The sequence below is a fragment of the Rhinoraja longicauda genome, chromosome 6, assembly GCF_053455715.1.
Source record: "Rhinoraja longicauda isolate Sanriku21f chromosome 6, sRhiLon1.1, whole genome shotgun sequence".
NCBI lineage: Eukaryota > Metazoa > Chordata > Chondrichthyes > Rajiformes > Arhynchobatidae > Rhinoraja > Rhinoraja longicauda.
Genome location: NC_135958.1, coordinates 12836420 through 12852590, shown reverse-complemented (window position 1 = coordinate 12852590; position 16171 = coordinate 12836420). Strand labels below are relative to the sequence as shown.

The 16171-nt window shown below is 47.1% G+C and overlaps 1 protein-coding gene across 2 annotated transcripts in view; it reads left to right on the top strand.

Annotated features, from left to right (window-relative positions):
- Nucleotides 1-16171, top strand: part of cetp (cholesteryl ester transfer protein, plasma) — a 45500-nt gene that overhangs the window by 14279 nt on the left and 15050 nt on the right. For both annotated transcript variants that reach the window (XM_078400471.1, XM_078400470.1), the window contains exons 6-11: nucleotides 956-1025; nucleotides 4261-4321; nucleotides 5040-5131; nucleotides 6103-6279; nucleotides 8302-8352; nucleotides 9085-9252. In XM_078400471.1, the coding sequence (XP_078256597.1) occupies nucleotides 956-1025; nucleotides 4261-4321; nucleotides 5040-5131; nucleotides 6103-6279; nucleotides 8302-8352; nucleotides 9085-9252 (619 nt within the window). The remainder of the gene's footprint in view (nucleotides 1-955; nucleotides 1026-4260; nucleotides 4322-5039; nucleotides 5132-6102; nucleotides 6280-8301; nucleotides 8353-9084; nucleotides 9253-16171) is intronic.

Below are 16171 nucleotides of genomic sequence, written 5' to 3'. Positions count from 1 at the left end.
CTTCTACCCCTCTGTTATCTGGCTTCTGAACGGTCCTTCCATAAACCAGGGTACTGTAGATTTCACCTCTATCTCATTGCGGACATTGGACTTTGTCTATGGAGCTAGACACAAAATGCTGGAGTAACTCAGCGGGTCAGGCAGCATCTCTGGAGAGAAGGAAGGGGTGACGTTTTGGGTCGAGACTCTTCTTCGGACCCACTGAGTTACTCCAGCATTTTGTGTCTACCTTCGATTTAAACCAGCATCTGCAGTTCTTTCCTACACATTTTGTCTGCTCCACTGCGAAATTGTCTATGGAGCTAATGCGCTGCAATGCTGAGAACTATATTCTACACTCAGTATCTTTCCTTTTGCTCTACCTTTAAACACAAGTTTGACCTGATTGTATTTATGTATAGTATTATCTGATCTCTATGGATAGCATGTAAAACAAATCTTTACACTGTACCTAAAACAATAGGTGTGACAATAATAATCCTGTAGTTAACTTTAATTGCTTACTGAAGTACCTTGCACACAGCAGAAATAAACAATAAATGCCAACCAGTAGAGTGCCATGCACATGTTGAAAATTAATTAAAACAAATAACTTTGATCTGAAGGCAAAGAAAAACACAAACTGGAAACCTGAAATAAAAACAACAGTAAATGCCAGATATACTACAGCAGATCAGAGGGGGAAAAAAACAGACTTAATATTTCAGTCCAGCCACCACTGATGAAAGATTAATTTGAAATATTAACTCCATTTTGCTCTCCACAGATGCTGCCTGACCTGCTAAGTATTTCTGGCTCTGTTATTCCCTGTTATATTCATACAGTTTTCCTCTATTGACCTTGCCTTGACGTTTTGCCATCAACGATCATGGCCTTTTCTTCAATATTATAAATTGAAACTAATTGAGCAATTAGATTATTTTCACATTATGTTCTTAACACTTTCTACACACAGGGTCAACTGGATTAAGCAACTATTGACGGACTTTGTTTCTTTCACTTTGAGACAAATTCTTAAGGGACAGGTAAATGTGTATTTTTTCATTTTCTATAAATAACACTCTCAGAAATTCTACATTGAAGGTCAGGGTTATGTTGGCCTTTATATGCCTCAGTGTTGGTTTCAAAATCCACAATAAGTCATGCGTTCATGAAGCTGAGGGACTTGGTTGGAAATCAGGATGATTCTATTCTTCAGTGCTGAATGTATGGAAATTGTTCTTTCCTCCTGGAGTAAATTGCACTATGTCCAGCACATGCTACAGAAACTCGATCAGTCACATCCGGCTGACATTCACTCTTCTAAACATAGCACAAAAAGTAAGGAAATTTGTGTTTGGTAGATTATTTCTTTGTTGTAACAATGCTTCTTGGCAATAAATCGTATACCGTTGGAAAGCCTGTTTATTTCCCTTTTAAATGGTGCCACATTTGTAAGGAACATGCATTTGTGGGATGAGCAGCAGAGCTGAGTATGTGGGTTGCGCCCATGAAAAATCTGCCAAATCTTCTCTGCCAATGTCAAACAGCTTATTCTGCCATTGACTCTTGTTCGGTGTTGTTTGGTGGATTGGATGATTGAAGTCTGAAGAAACAAGACATATTGGCAATTTAACAATTTATTCATTTAATAAACAGGAGCCTCAGTAGCGTGTGGAAGAATCATACACAGCCACAACAGCCTGGCACCTCCTCCTCATGCTGGTCACCAGCCTGGTCACACACTGTTGTGGGATGGCATCCCATTCTTCAACCAGCATTTGTCGCAAGTCAGCTAATGTGGTTGTGTTGGTCACTCTGGCACGAACAGCACGCCCAAGCTGATCCCACAAGTGTTCAATGGGGTTGAGGTCAGGACTGCTGGCAGGCCATTACATCCCCTCCACTCCCAAATTCTGGAGGTAGTCTCTGAGAAATCCTGCTCTGTGGGGGCGAGCATTGTCATCTTGGAGGATAGAGTTCGGTCCCAGACGTCGGAGATATGGGATTGCCACTGGTTGCAGAATCTCATCTCGATATCTCTCTGCATTGAGATAGCCTCCAATGATGACAAGCCTCGTTTTTCCGTGAGGGATATGCCGCCCCACACCATCACACTGCCTCCACCAAAAGATGTTACTCTATCGGTGCAGCAATCAGCATAGCGTTCTCCGCGTCTTCTCCACACTTTGACCCTATGATCCAACTGCCGTAGGCAGAATCTGGACTCATCGCTGAACATGACGTTCCTCCACATGTTCAGGTTCCAGTGCACGTGTTGCCGACACCAGCGCAAACGGGCCTGATGGTGAAGGGCAATCATGGCAGGCCTCCTGGCAGCCCTATGAGACCGGAGATCGGCTGCGTGCAGTCTGTTCCGAATTGTCTGGGCAGAGAGCTGTCGGCCATATCATCCTGCAAACCTTGACTGCAAATCTGTAGAAGACAGCCTACGGTTCCTAAGTGCTGACAGGGTGAGGAAACGGTCTTCTTCGGGTGTCGTCTTCTTGGGACGCCCACTTCGCGGCCTGTCTCTGACATCCCCCGTTATATGGAACTTGGCCTTCACTTTGGAGATGGTACTAGGGCTCACTCCAAATAATGCCGCAACTTGGTTTTGTGGAACACCAGCTTGAAGTTGCCATATCGCACGGGCCCTATCCAGATCAGTCAAACGTGGCATGCCGACTCTTGGAGCAGACACCTACTGACCACTGTAGCAGGGCCCATGCTCACAGATGCTGCCAAACATGTGCCAATCAGGCACCTGATTGTCAGCACCTGGGGGTACCAGAAGCTCAAAACAAGAGTCAATAGCAACAGCAGAATAAGCTGTTTGCCATTGGCAGAGAAGATTTGGCAAATTTTTCATGGGCGCAACCCATATACTCAGCTCTGCTGCTCATCCCACAAATGCATGTTCCTTACAAATGTGGCACCATTTAAAAGGGAAATAAACAGGCTTTCCAACGGTATAAGATTTATTGCCAAGAAGCATTGTTACAACAAAGAAATAATCTACCAAACACAAATTTCCTTACTTTTTGTGCTATGTTTATGTATGACCCAACTTCACGCCAGTCAGGCAAAGGAAGTTGAGGTTTCTGGTGCAGTGCCCCTTCTAGGCAAACGCCAGAAATTATTATCCCTGGTGCAGCCATCATCCATTACTCTGGGATGACCAGGTTTTAATGACAATGCTCGAAGGCAGGACCCGAAGGTGACTCCCAATACTAATGTTCTGGATCCCTGACCTGAAACGCTGGGTCTTTCTCATTCCCCATTGATCCTGTTTGATCTGCCCATTTTCTGTTTTATTATATACATTGAGCTTTGCTGTACATCAGTCCGCTCCTGAGATTGTGCTCCTGTTAGACTTCTGATCTTTGGACACCAAATTCTGGCCATGGCCATTTAATTGGCCATGAAACCTGCCATTAATCTGTTACTGGTCCACCATTGGTTTTCCAGCAACTGGTGGTCCGGCACTTTATTTAATATGGATAAAATTAAGAAGAGAGCACTTGAAATCCTTCCCCAGAAAAAGGTGGCACCTAGGTTGGGTGAGTCGGCCGATCTCGACCTCATCTAGACCTCCGCGGCCATTCGCTGGGTCCAATCTGCCCCCTGTGGTCGGGTCTCTGGAACTCTGGCCTGGCCGGAGCCAGCAGATCCATTCCCTTTGCCAACTTCCGAGGCCGACTTTGCGGGCTGGTATCTCAGTTCCAAGGCAGCCTAAGCAGACCATTCCTGTACCGTTGGACTCCTCTCGGAGGCCGTGACCTCTACTGGTCCGGCAAAATGGATAATCCAGCAATGCTCTGGGGCTAATAGTGCCGGAAAATTGGTGCTGGATCTGCACTTTATCTGGCTTGGGTTCAAGATTTGCATTGGTAGGAATACAGACCTTGTTCTTCTTGCAGTTTTTAATTTATAAGTAGGTCATGCACATTGATATACAAATATTTGGAGTATATTTTTATATAAGGTGCAACACATTTCTTTTTCACTTAAAGGTTGTACACCAGCTCTGATACAGCTTTTAGTCCTTGAAGAAATGACTCATTTTGTCAGACTGAAGAAATTTAAGTTTCTCAAATCATCTCAGGTTTTCTTTAATTATTCATGTACCTGCTCTAGTCTCCTCATGCACGCATCCCAAAGTAAAACCCAAATAATTTGTGCCTTTACAATTTATATGAATTGATTGGGTAATGAAAGTTCAATCAGCAACAGGAAGTTTGCACCATCTTTTTCTAAACTTTGTTTATCTGTTTTAAGATCTGCACAGAAATTAATAAAATGTCAAATCTACTGTCAGACTTCACTCTGGAGCAAGCTGGTAAGAGTTACTTTGGACTGTAGTATTTTTTATGATGATATGCAATTGATATGTTGTCTATTACCCCTATTTTTGGTACTCCTTGCATTTGCATTTACTGTAACATTGCCCATCACTACTTGGTTCTTGGGCGGCATGGTAGCATAGCAGTAGAGCTACTGCCTTACAGCGCCAGAGACCCAGGTTTGATCCTGACTACGGGTGCTGTCTGTACAAAGTTTGTACGTTCTCCCCATGACCTGCGTGGGTTTTCTCCGAGTGCTCCGGTTCCCTCCCACACTCCAAAGATGTACAGGTTTGTAGGTTAGTTGGCTTGGTATAAATGTAAGTTGTCCCTAGTGTGTAGGATAGTGTTAGTGTATGGGGGTTGGTGCTGACTCGGTGGGCCAAAGGGCCTATACCTGCTCTGTATCTCTAAACTAAACTAAACCAACTAACTTACTGAATTGTCTTGGCCCAAAGCATCACCTATCCATGTTCTCCAGATATGTTGCCTGACCCACTGAGTTACTCCAGCACTTTGTTCCTTCATTGTAAACCAGTAACCAGTAAGACTGTTAATATTTAGGTGTTGGGATCAGAAGGTAGAGTGGACCTAAGATTGAACTTATTGAATGGACAAGCGGGCTTGAGGAACAGGTACTAATTCTCATGTTGTTATGAAATAACTTTGAGGAGACGGTCTTCTTATTAACAAGCAACTTTGCTTTTCAAACAGGAGCATTCATAAGCGACGGGGAGATTTCCACAAGTATAGAATTAACCGGTGACCCCACGATTACCTCAGAATACGTGGAATCACGACATAAGGTAACTGTGCATTACATCGCCGGTACATATGATGCCATCTGTAACCAATGTGGATAAACTCTGAGTCGAGATTTAATTTTTAACAGCGTTTTATTCAGAAAGTTAATTCATAGAGTTATACAACACGGAAACAGGCCCTTCAGCCCAATTTGTCCATGCTGACCAAGATGCCTATCTAGACTAATAACATTTGCCTGCGTTTGGCCCATATCTCTCTCATCCTTTCCTGTCCATGTACGCTGTGCTTTAATCGCATGTTGCCCTTGGTTGGTGTGTGTTTTTATTTAAGTATATTGCTGGGCAGCTACTTTTCCAACCAGCGAACAGCCACGGTTGAGAACAGTTCACAGAAAGGGAACCCCATTGTACTTTGGGGAAGACCTTCAATAAATGCAGCCACATGTGCAGCTCACACATGCGCATGGAGACCGGGTCAGGCAGTGAACGCATTCTTGCCCTGCGGCAACCAGTAATCACATGGGTGTCAGCGTTACAGTTTGCTGGGTGGGGATATCACCAGTGCAGATAGACACAAAATGCTGGAGTAACTCAGCGGGACAGGCAGTATCTCTGGAGAGAAGGAATGGGTGATGTTTCGGGTGGAGACCCTTCTGCAGACCCGCACAGAGATGAACACTGTTGCACACGGACATGCACATACAGATATATCGTCAAAGACACTCGCCATCACACATCTTGTATGTCAGAAGAAGGGTCATCCTGAAAAGTCACCTGGTCCATTTCTCCAGAGATGCTGCCTGACCCGCTGAGGTGCTCCAGCCTTGGGTGTAAACATGCATCTGCAGTTCCTTCCTATACATATGCGTCTGAAGTCACTTTGGCTTCCAAAGAAGGCTGCAATAACAAATGCAGATTCCAATTACTCGTACCTGCTGTTCAAAGTGCTTTGTTGTCTCTCTCCTCCCCTTGTTGATTCCTTTGTTACAGTAACCCCTTGTTGTGTTGCACAGGGCAATGTGTTCTACAAGAACGTTTCAGTTTTCCAGAAGCCCAACGCAATCCCAGTTGAACGAGTGGAGACCAGGATGTTTAACCTGTGGGTCTCGGAACCTGTGATCAACTCTCTGCTGTTTGCGGCCTATCTGGAGGGTCGTCTGACTCTAAAGCTCGCGGACGATAATTTGCTGGTGCGTGTCAGATCAGTACTGGAGCAAATTCATTGATTGAACTGCTTGAAATGGAAACAGGCCCTTTGGCCCATTGAGTCCACGCTGACCATTGCTCACCCATTCACACTAGTCTGAAGAAGGGTCCTGACTCAAAACATCACTTATCCATGTTCAGCGGGTCAGCCAGCATCTCTGGAGAAAAGGAATTGCCGATGTTTCGGGTCGAGATGTCAATCGTCTGAAGAAGGGTCTCAACCCAAGATGTCACCTATTACTTTTTTCCAGAGATGCTGCCTGACCTGTTGAGTTACTCCAGCATTTTGTGTCTTTGTTCCTTGTTTCCACACAAGTTGAATATTACCCCACGTTCGTATCTGCTTCCTAAACCCTAGGGGCAATTTACAGAAGTCAATTAACCTACAAACCTAATCTGTCTTTGGGATGTACATCTTTGTTTCTATAATGGATGTGGGAGGAAACCGGAGAAAACCCACGTGGTCACAGGGAGAGCTTGCAAACTCCACATAGACAAACACCCGAGGTCAGGATCGAACCTGGGGGTCTGGTGCTGTGAAGCAGCAGCTCGACCGCTCCGCCACTAGTTGAATACATTTCTCTCTGAAAGCACGGAATGCCAGTGGCCTCGACATGAGCAGACCTATCTGGACAGTGCCGTGAAGTGCTATCTGATCTGTATGTGGGTGAGCTCATGAGATGAACTCTGTGTCTTCAGTTTTTCCCCACCCAATCTGCCAGCCCGTCCCTACATTCAGATGGTCCATAATTGCTCTGTATCTCACCTTGGATCCATCATCCTTTTTCAAAGGTGGCAACAACAACAACAGCTTGTTATGGGTTAGAGCATTCCATAATCCCATGCACCATTGCAGGAAGATCGCCTCGGTATTAGGACTGCCAGGTGTGTGACAGAAAGCTGGATGATAGAGGTGGTGAGGAGGGAGAGGGCAGTGGAGGGAGGGTGTTAGAAATCAGCCGGGGCGTCCATCCTGAAGAGTGGAAACAAAGAACAGCAGATGCCGGTTTATTCCGAAGAGAGACACAAGGTGCTGGAGTAACTCAGTGGGTCAGGCAGCATCTGTGGAGAGAACTGGGTCGGGATCATTCACCCAAGCTGAAGACTCTGGCTGCAGACAGCATGGGCTCCCTGTGGTGACGGGCACAGGAAAATACATTGCTGCCTGTCAGTGTGAAGGCAATGAGTGAGCAGCTGGGTGAGAGTGTATGGGTGGGAGTGGGGCCGGTTGGAGCTTGTGACATTGTTACTGCAACGTCACCATCGAAGGAATCTAGAGGCACCAACTCCAACACCAACTCCATGCAGCCAACATCATCTAGATTGCACACCATCCTGACGACACACCCATTTCACTCCTGCCATTGGGAAGAAGGTTTAGGGGTCTGTAAACTGTAATGTCCAGGTTCAGGAACAGCATGTGGCACGGTGGCGCAGCGGTACAGTTGCTGCCTTACAGCGGCAGAAATCCGGGTTAGATCCTGACTAAGTGTGCTGTCTGTATGGAATTTGTACCCCGTGACCTGCATGGGGTTTCCCCGGTTTCCTCCCACATTCCAAAGACGTACAGGTTTGTAGGTTAATTGGCTTGGTAAAATTGAAAATTGTCCCTCGAGTGTGTAGGATAGTGTTAGTGTGCGGGGATCACTAACATGGTGCAGACTCAGTGGGCCGAAGGGCCTGTTTCCGTGCTGTGTCTTTAAACTAAACTAAACTATTAAACACTATAGACTCCAACTAAACTACAAACTGCCTGGGTTACACTAGGGATTTTTGACTTTGTTTTGTTTTACGACTATATTTTTTTATTTATTGAGCTTTTTTTGTTTGTTGTGTTCTGTATAACACACTATTGTGCTGCTGCTGCTGCTAGTAAGAATTAATTGGTGCAGTTTCGGGACATGTAACAATAAACACTCTTGACTCTCTCCCTCTCTCTCTGACTCTCTGATGATCGAGGCAGGAGAATCAAATGAGACACTGAAATGTTTTACTTGCTCTTTCAGAAAGTGTTCGAAGATGGAGATGTAAAAAGAGAGCTAAACCTCTTACAACAGGTACGTCTTCTTGGTTACGTAATAAGGAGTGAGCCTCACTGAGGGAAACATTCTGGAGGGGGATGGTAAGCTTTGGATCTGTGACATCTCTCTGTACAATCAGTTCTATCATAATACACAATCGTAAAGAAAACCCTAAATCATCTGCTCACAAATTTGCAGACAATAATCCATTGGCAAATTCTAATTTGCTATTAAATTCTCTTTCACTCTTTAATCTGTCTGAGCTGGAACATAGGAACATAGAAAAATAGGTGCAGGAGTAGGCCATTCGGCCCTTTGAGTCAACGCCGCCATTCAATATGATCATGGCTGATCATTCTCAATCAGTACCCCGCTCCTGCTTTTTCCCCATATCCCTTGATTCCTTTGGCCCGAAGAGCTAAATCTAATTCTCTCTTGAAAACATCCAGCGAATTGGCCTCCACTGGCTTCTGTGGCAAAGAATTTCACAGATTCATAACTCTCTGGGTGAAAAAGTTTTTCCACATCTCAGTCCTAAATGGCCTACCCCTTATTCTTAAACTGTGACCCCTGGTTCTGGACTCCCCCAACATGGGGAACATTTTCCCTGCATCTAGCCTGTCCAATCTTTTAAGAATTTTACATGTTTTGATAACGTCCCTTCTCATCCTTCTAAATTCCATTGAATACAAACCCAGTCGACTCATTCTTTCATCATAAGTCAGCTCTTCGTGTGCTGCCCAACTCTATGACTCTGTTATGTTGCAGGTATTTCCCGCTGTTCCTATGAATGAGCTGATGCTCAGGCTCGCAGCTCTCAGGCCACCCAGCATTCTCTTCAAACGTCTGGGCACCATTTTGGAGGGATCCGTATCTCTAGAGTTTGACATTGTGCCTGATAGTAAGGAATCCTTCACAGCACTGTACATGGAAATGGTGAGTAGCCTCTGCCATCCATGTACTGCCACCGTCATTACTGCAAATGAGAAAAGATGAGATGCCATGCAGATGTGGGAGGGCGCAGGATTAACGACAAGGATTAACGGCTGAAGTGGTTTGGTGCAGAAATGCATGAATGAATACATTTTGGAACCAGGAGTTTTAGTTTAGTTTGGAGACACAGCGTGGAAACGAGGCTTTCAGCGCCAACTAGCGATCTCCTTCAACTAACGATCCCCATACAATAACATTATCCTACACACTAGGGGCAGCTTACAATCTTTTACTGAAGCTAATTAACATACAAACCTGTATGCATTTGGAGTGTGGGAGGAAACCGGTGCACCCGGAGAAAACCCATGTGGTCAAGGGGAGAACGTACAAACTCCGTACAGACAGCACCCGTTGTCATGATCAAACCTGGGCCTCTGGCACTGTAATGCAACAACTCTACCACCGCCCCATTGGAACAGGAGAAATAAATGCCTTAAGAAATAAGCAATATTCTACAATTTATTTACTTAATTGTCGGGAAGTAAGCCAAAAAAAGGAAAATGTTGGGGAAACGCTAATGCAGAGAGAAACTTCCAGGATATGTTCCCTTTGTGACTCTTTGTTCTGGCCCCAATCCCCTTCTTGTTGCAGTCTCCCATGCAATCGCATGAGATGCAACCCCTGCACGTTTAGCTGCTCTCTTCCCATCAACTGGGGACTCAAAAGGTTCTTGCAAATTAAACATTAATTCACTTGCACCTTTTCCAATGCAGTGCATTCACTGTTCACAGCGTGGTCTCCCTTACAGTGGAGAAACTAGCTGCAGATTGGGTGAGTCAGCATTCTGCTTGCAGGAGTGCCTCAGTGCCTCCCACGTTAATTCTCCAACTCATTCCCGTTCTGATCTATATCTCACCAACCTCCTTCACTGTTACAACTAGGCCCAATGCAAGTTTGAGGACGGCCATATCATCTTCCATCAGGGCACGTTGCAACTTTGCAGACTCATGAAATTCAACAACTTGCTTTCCTTGTGTGCATCAGAACTGGCCATTTTTTTGCTACGTCATCAATCTGTGATACTAGCTCAGTTTTCTTCTCTCTCCGGTATCACAGCCTGACCTGCCGAAAAATGTCTGCATTTCACAGCTTCTATGTTTCTCAGAAGGTTTAGTTTAGTTTGGGGATACAGTGTAGAAACAGGCCCGTTGGCTCACCGAGTCCATGCTGACCATTCATCATCCGTTCACACTAGTTTTAAGTTATTTCACTTTCGCATCCACTCCCTACACAGTGGGGGCAATTTACAGAGGCCAATTAATCTTTTGGGATGTGGGAGCAAACCGGAACCCCCAGAGGAAACGCACACGGTCACAAGAAGAATGTGCAAACTCCACACAGGCAGCACCCGAGGTCACGATCGAACCTGGGTTTCTGGTGCCGTTAGGCAGCAGTTCTACCAGCTGCATTCCCTCTCGCTATCTTACTGCTCTTATCCCTGACCTTGCCTGCTAATTTCTTTTCTATGTTCTGCACAAACCTATTGATGAGATGACTTCCACAACTTGCACATAGCATGTCTGACCTCCTCCTACCATAGATATTCCCTTCCTCTTATCCACCCCTCCCACACCTTCTCTGCAACTTAAAACTAACGTGTTTTACCTTTTCCTATTGGGAGGGAGGGTCTTCAATCTGCGATATAACCATTTCTCTTGCCACAGAGGCTGCCTGACCCACTGGGTACTTCCTGCATTTGCTGTTTAGAACTTGCATCCTTTGTCCACAACACCATTACGAGATTTTAGTTTGCGCAATGTTGTTTTATCTTGGATGCAGAACAGGGCCAATAATTCTACAGTGCTGAACAAGATCTGCAAAGCAGTCTTTCAGATAACAATAAGGCTGCAGGGTGACTTGGACAGGTTGTGTGAGTGGGCGGATACATGGCAGATGCAGTTTAATGTAGATAAGTGTAAGGTTATTCACTTTGGAAGTAAGAATAGAAAGGCAGATTATTATCTGAATGGTGTCAAGTTAGGAAGAGGGGATGTTCAACGAGATCTGGGTGTCCTAGTGCATCAGTCACTGAAAGGAAGCATGCAGGTACAGCAGGCAGTGAAGGAAGCCAATGGAATGTTGGCCTTCATAACCCTTCATAATGAAAAGGGGCGTGGCTGTGTTCTGCAGCAGCGGCTCACCGGCAGTCTCTCTGTCTTTTTTTTGTTTTTTGTCTATTGTCGTCGTTTAATGTACGTTTTGTTCTATTTTTAACTCTGTGTATGTGGGGGGTGGTGGGGGGGGTTGGGGGAAACCTTTTTTTTCTAATCTCTTCCTCAACGGAGATGCGACCTTTACCGTGTCGTATCTCCGTTCGCGCTACGGCCTAACATCGTGGAGTCGGCGACTTCAGCTGGGATCGACCTTGAAGACTCCGGTCGCAGGGCCTGGACTTACCATCTCGGAGTCTTCGGCCGTGGGCCCTGCAGACCGCAACATCGGGAGTTCGCAGGTCCCTGGCTGGCGACCGGTTTTTGGGAGCTCCAGCCGTAGCAGCTTCGACCGCCCCGAAGTGCGAGGTACGATCGACCCGCTCGCAGGCCCTTCATCACCCTGCGTGGCTCGGCCGCAGCACTTTCCATCGCCCGGTGGGGGCTCAGGACTTTCATCGGCCTGCTCGGCTCGGCCCTGGGACTTTCCATCGCCCGGTGGGGGCTCAGGACTTTCATCGGCCTGCTCGACTCGGCCCTGGGACTTTCCATCGCCCGGTGGGGGCTTCAAAAAGTTGGGAGCCTCGATCACCTCGTGGCACCGCGGGAGAAGAATGAGGAGGAGATAAGACTTTGCCTTCCATCACAGTGAGGGTGTGCCTAGAGCAATCACTGTGATGACTGTTTGTGTAAAAATTGTATCTGTGTGTCCTGTGCTTTTTGTTGTCTACTGCCGGACCCTGACGTGAGAGGACGCTGGCGTTGTTTATTCGCCGCTTTTCCGTTAGGATAGTTTGTCTGTTTGTTTTTATGTTGATTGTTTTTGTAAAGCGCTTTGAGCACCCGATAAGGCGCTATATAAAATAAATGAATTATTATTATTATTATTATAACAAGAGGAGTTGAGTATAGGAGCAAAGAGGTCCTTCTACAGTTGTACCGGGCCCTGGTGAGACCGCACCTGGAGTACTGTGTGCAGTTTTGGTCTCCAAATTTGAGGAAGGATATTCTTGCTATTGAGGGCGTGCAGCGTAGGTTCACTAGGTTAATTCCCGGAATGGCGGGACTGTCGTATGTTGAAAGGCTGGAGCAATTAGGCTTGTATATACTGGAAATTAGAAGGATGAGGGGGGATCTTATTGAAACATATAAGATAATTAGGGGATTGGACACATTAGAGGCAGGAAACATATTCCCAATGTTGGGGGAGTCCAGAACAAGGGGCCACAGTTTAAGAATAAAGGGTAGGCCATTTAGAACGGAGATGAGGAAGAACTTTTTCAGTCAGAGAGTGGTGAAGGTGTGGAATTCTCTGCCTCAGAAGGCAGTGGAGGCCATTTCGTTGGATGCTTTCAAGAGAGAGCTGGATAGAGCTCTTAAGGATAGCGGAGTGAGGGGGTATGGGGAGAAGGCAGGAACGGGGTACTGATTGAGAGTGATCAGCCATGATCGCATTGAATGGCGGTGCTGGCTCGAAGGGCTGAATGGCCTACTCCTGCACCTATTGTCTATTGTCTATAGCTAGTAATGTCCCTTTGCAGGGCATGGTCCATTGATCCATCTCTGTTTGCCCAAATATCTCCAGAGAATGATAATAAAGCAGTCATCGAGCTTCTGCATCTGCTACATCTGCAAAAGACAAACTGAACTGCCCTGGTTGACTCCTTCCCTTCAGCTTAAATGCTAAAGTTGGAAGGGGGCAAATTTTAAGGAAATGTGTGGGGCACGTTTTCCAGAGGATGGTGGGTGCCGGGAACGGACTGCCAGGGGTGGTGCTGGAGGCAGATACAATAGTGGCATCAAAGAATAGGCTTTTGAATAGGCATATGGATGTGCAGGGAATGAAGGGATATGGATCACGTGCAAGCAGAGGAGATTCGCTTAACTTGGCATCATATTCAGCGCCAACATTGTGAGCTGCAGATTCTATTCTTGTGCTGTAGTTCATAAGTTCTAGGAGCAGGATTGGGCCATTCGGCCCATCATCATATTACTCTGCCATTCAATCATGGCTGATCTATCTTTCCCTCCCAACCCAAATCTTTTGCCTTCGCGCCATAACCTCTGACATCCTAATTATTTTGAAATTCTGTCAATCTCTGCCTTAAAAATATCCATTGACTTGGCCTCCACAGCTGTATGTGGCAATGAATTCCACAGATTCACCACCCTCTGATTAAATAAATTCCTCCTCATCTCCTTTCTAAAGGCACTGTTCAAAAATAAAAACAGAAGGGCGAGCTGAAGTCTAAAGAAAAGTCCTGACTTGAATTGCCACCTAACCATGTTCTCCAGGGGTGCTGCCTGACTCACTGAGTTACTCCAGCACTTTGCGTCTTATTTTTATAAATTAGCATCTGCAGTTCCTTATTTCTACATCAGAGTTAATGTGGTAGACAAAAGCCTTTGTGCAGACGCTGCCTGACCATCAATCTGTTTCCAGCATTTTCTGTGTTTATTTTAGCCATCAGTACTGTGTACAAGTCTGTAGGCCAGGTAATAGCTGCCTGCAATACTACAATGAGTACCTGGAACCTTTGAGAGGAAACTGTGGGTCTCAGAAACGGGTAGTGGGCGCCACCTGGTGTTCAGCCTGGAGGACACAAGAGACTACAGATGCTGCAATCCTGAGCAAAAAAAACAAATTGCTGGAGGAACTCAGTAGCTCAGGAGGTCACAATGGAGGATGCTTCTTCAGACTGAACGAGGAGGACAGGACAGACCTGCCATCTGGCTAGGTGGTACAGGGTCTGGTGTGAGTGGAGAAGATGTAATTCAGATTTTTAGTTTGATACTGATAAAATTAATATTGTACTGTTGTAATTTAAAGGAATAACAGTGATAATTATGCTTTTATGGCGAGTCCGAAAACTTGTTGGTTGTAGAAGAAGTTTATTGCAGCCGCAATATTCGAATACAGAGTTAAACAACAAGGTAAAGGACAACCATCAAAAACTTACTGTCTTCTTCGAAGACTTCGCCGAACTGAACATTTCAGGCGCCAAAAGCGCACATGACCACGCTGGCCAATCAGCGGTGTCGCTCCCTGGACCAATCCCCATGGTCGCGTTCACACGTGACCTCGCTGGCCAATCCGAGGGTTCGACGACCTGGATCATTCTCTATGGTCGCTACATGACCCCCCCCCCAGAACCCGAGGTGCGGAACCTAGCAGGGAGCCGGATTTCGCGACCATAACGAGTACGGAGAGGGACAGCCTGAACCACAGGAGCCGGGGGTTCCGGACTTGGCAGAACAGCCGGAACGGGAGGTCCTGGAGGAACTACTGGAACGGGGGGTCCTGGAGGAACTGTCGGAACGGGGGGTCCTGGAGGAACTGTCGGAACGGGGGGTCCTGGACTGAGCGGAACTAACGGAGGTCGGCCTCTCCTAGGGGTTTGACCGACCAGGACTGGTTGATCCGGATCCAAATGTGCAGGTTTGAGCCGGGACACCGAGACGAGCTCAATCTTGCCGCACATGTCTAAGGTGAAAGTAGCCGTTCCCTTACGCAAAACCCGGAACGGCCCTTGATAGACCCTCTGCAACGGGGCGCGATGGGAATCTTTTCGCAGAAAAACAAACTCACAGTCCTTCAGGGAAGGCGGTTCATGTACCATGGGACACCCATGACGTGAAGTCGGAACTGGAGCCAGGGAGCCCACCCGTTCCCGGAGAGATGCTAACACTGATGGGACTGTAGGCAGCTGGTCTGAAAGGTCCGGAAACAAATCTCCGGGTACTCGAAGTGTCGAGCCATATACTAGCTCCGCGGACGACGCACCGAGATCTAGCTTAGGAGCAGTCCGGATGCCCAAAAGAACCCAAGGGAGCTGGTCTACCCAGTCCGGGCCTTCAAGCCTTGCACTGAGGGACGCCTTAAGTTGACGGTGGAACCTTTCTACGAGTCCATTTGCCTGGGGGTGATATGCAGTCGTGGGTTGTAACTTGGAACTGTACAGTTCTGCGAGCGCGGCCCAGAGGGACGAAGTGAACTGTGGCCCTCTGTCAGTGGTAATAACTGCCGGGACCCCGAAACGAGCAACCCAATGAAGGGCCAAAGTCCTAGCACAAGACGCTGACGAAATATCAGACAATGGGAAAGCCTCTGGCCACCAGGTGAACCGATCCACCACCGTGAGGAGGTGGGTGTAGCCCCGGGAGGAAGGCAAAGGCCCGACCAAATCCACGTGGATGTGAAAAAAACGAACCGCTGGGACCTCGAAATCCTGTACGGGGGGCTGGACATGGCGCTGGACTTTAGCGGTCTGACAGGGAACGCAGGAACGCGCCCAACCCGCTACCTGTTTCCGTAGGCCATGCCAGACAAACCGAGCTGCTACCAAGGCAGAGGTGAAGCGGATGGACGGGTGCGCCAGCCCATGAATGGCATCGAAAACCCGGCGCTGAAGGGAGGGCGGTACTACCGGCCTGGGACGGGGAAGAGAAACATCGCACCAGACTTTTGTGCCTTCCGACCCACAAGCTACCTGGGCCAACTTCAATCCCGAAGTGGTGGACTGGTATGTCGAAACGGTATCTGCTAGAAGCTGTGCCTCCGCAAGCTCCTGGGGATCCACTTCGCAGTCCACCGCCGAAATAGGGGGAAAAGCAGGTCTAGACAGGGCGTCAGCAACGGCATTAAGCTTACCCGCGACATGACGGACATCGGTGGTGAATTCGGAGATAGCAGTCAGGTGCCGCTGCTGGCG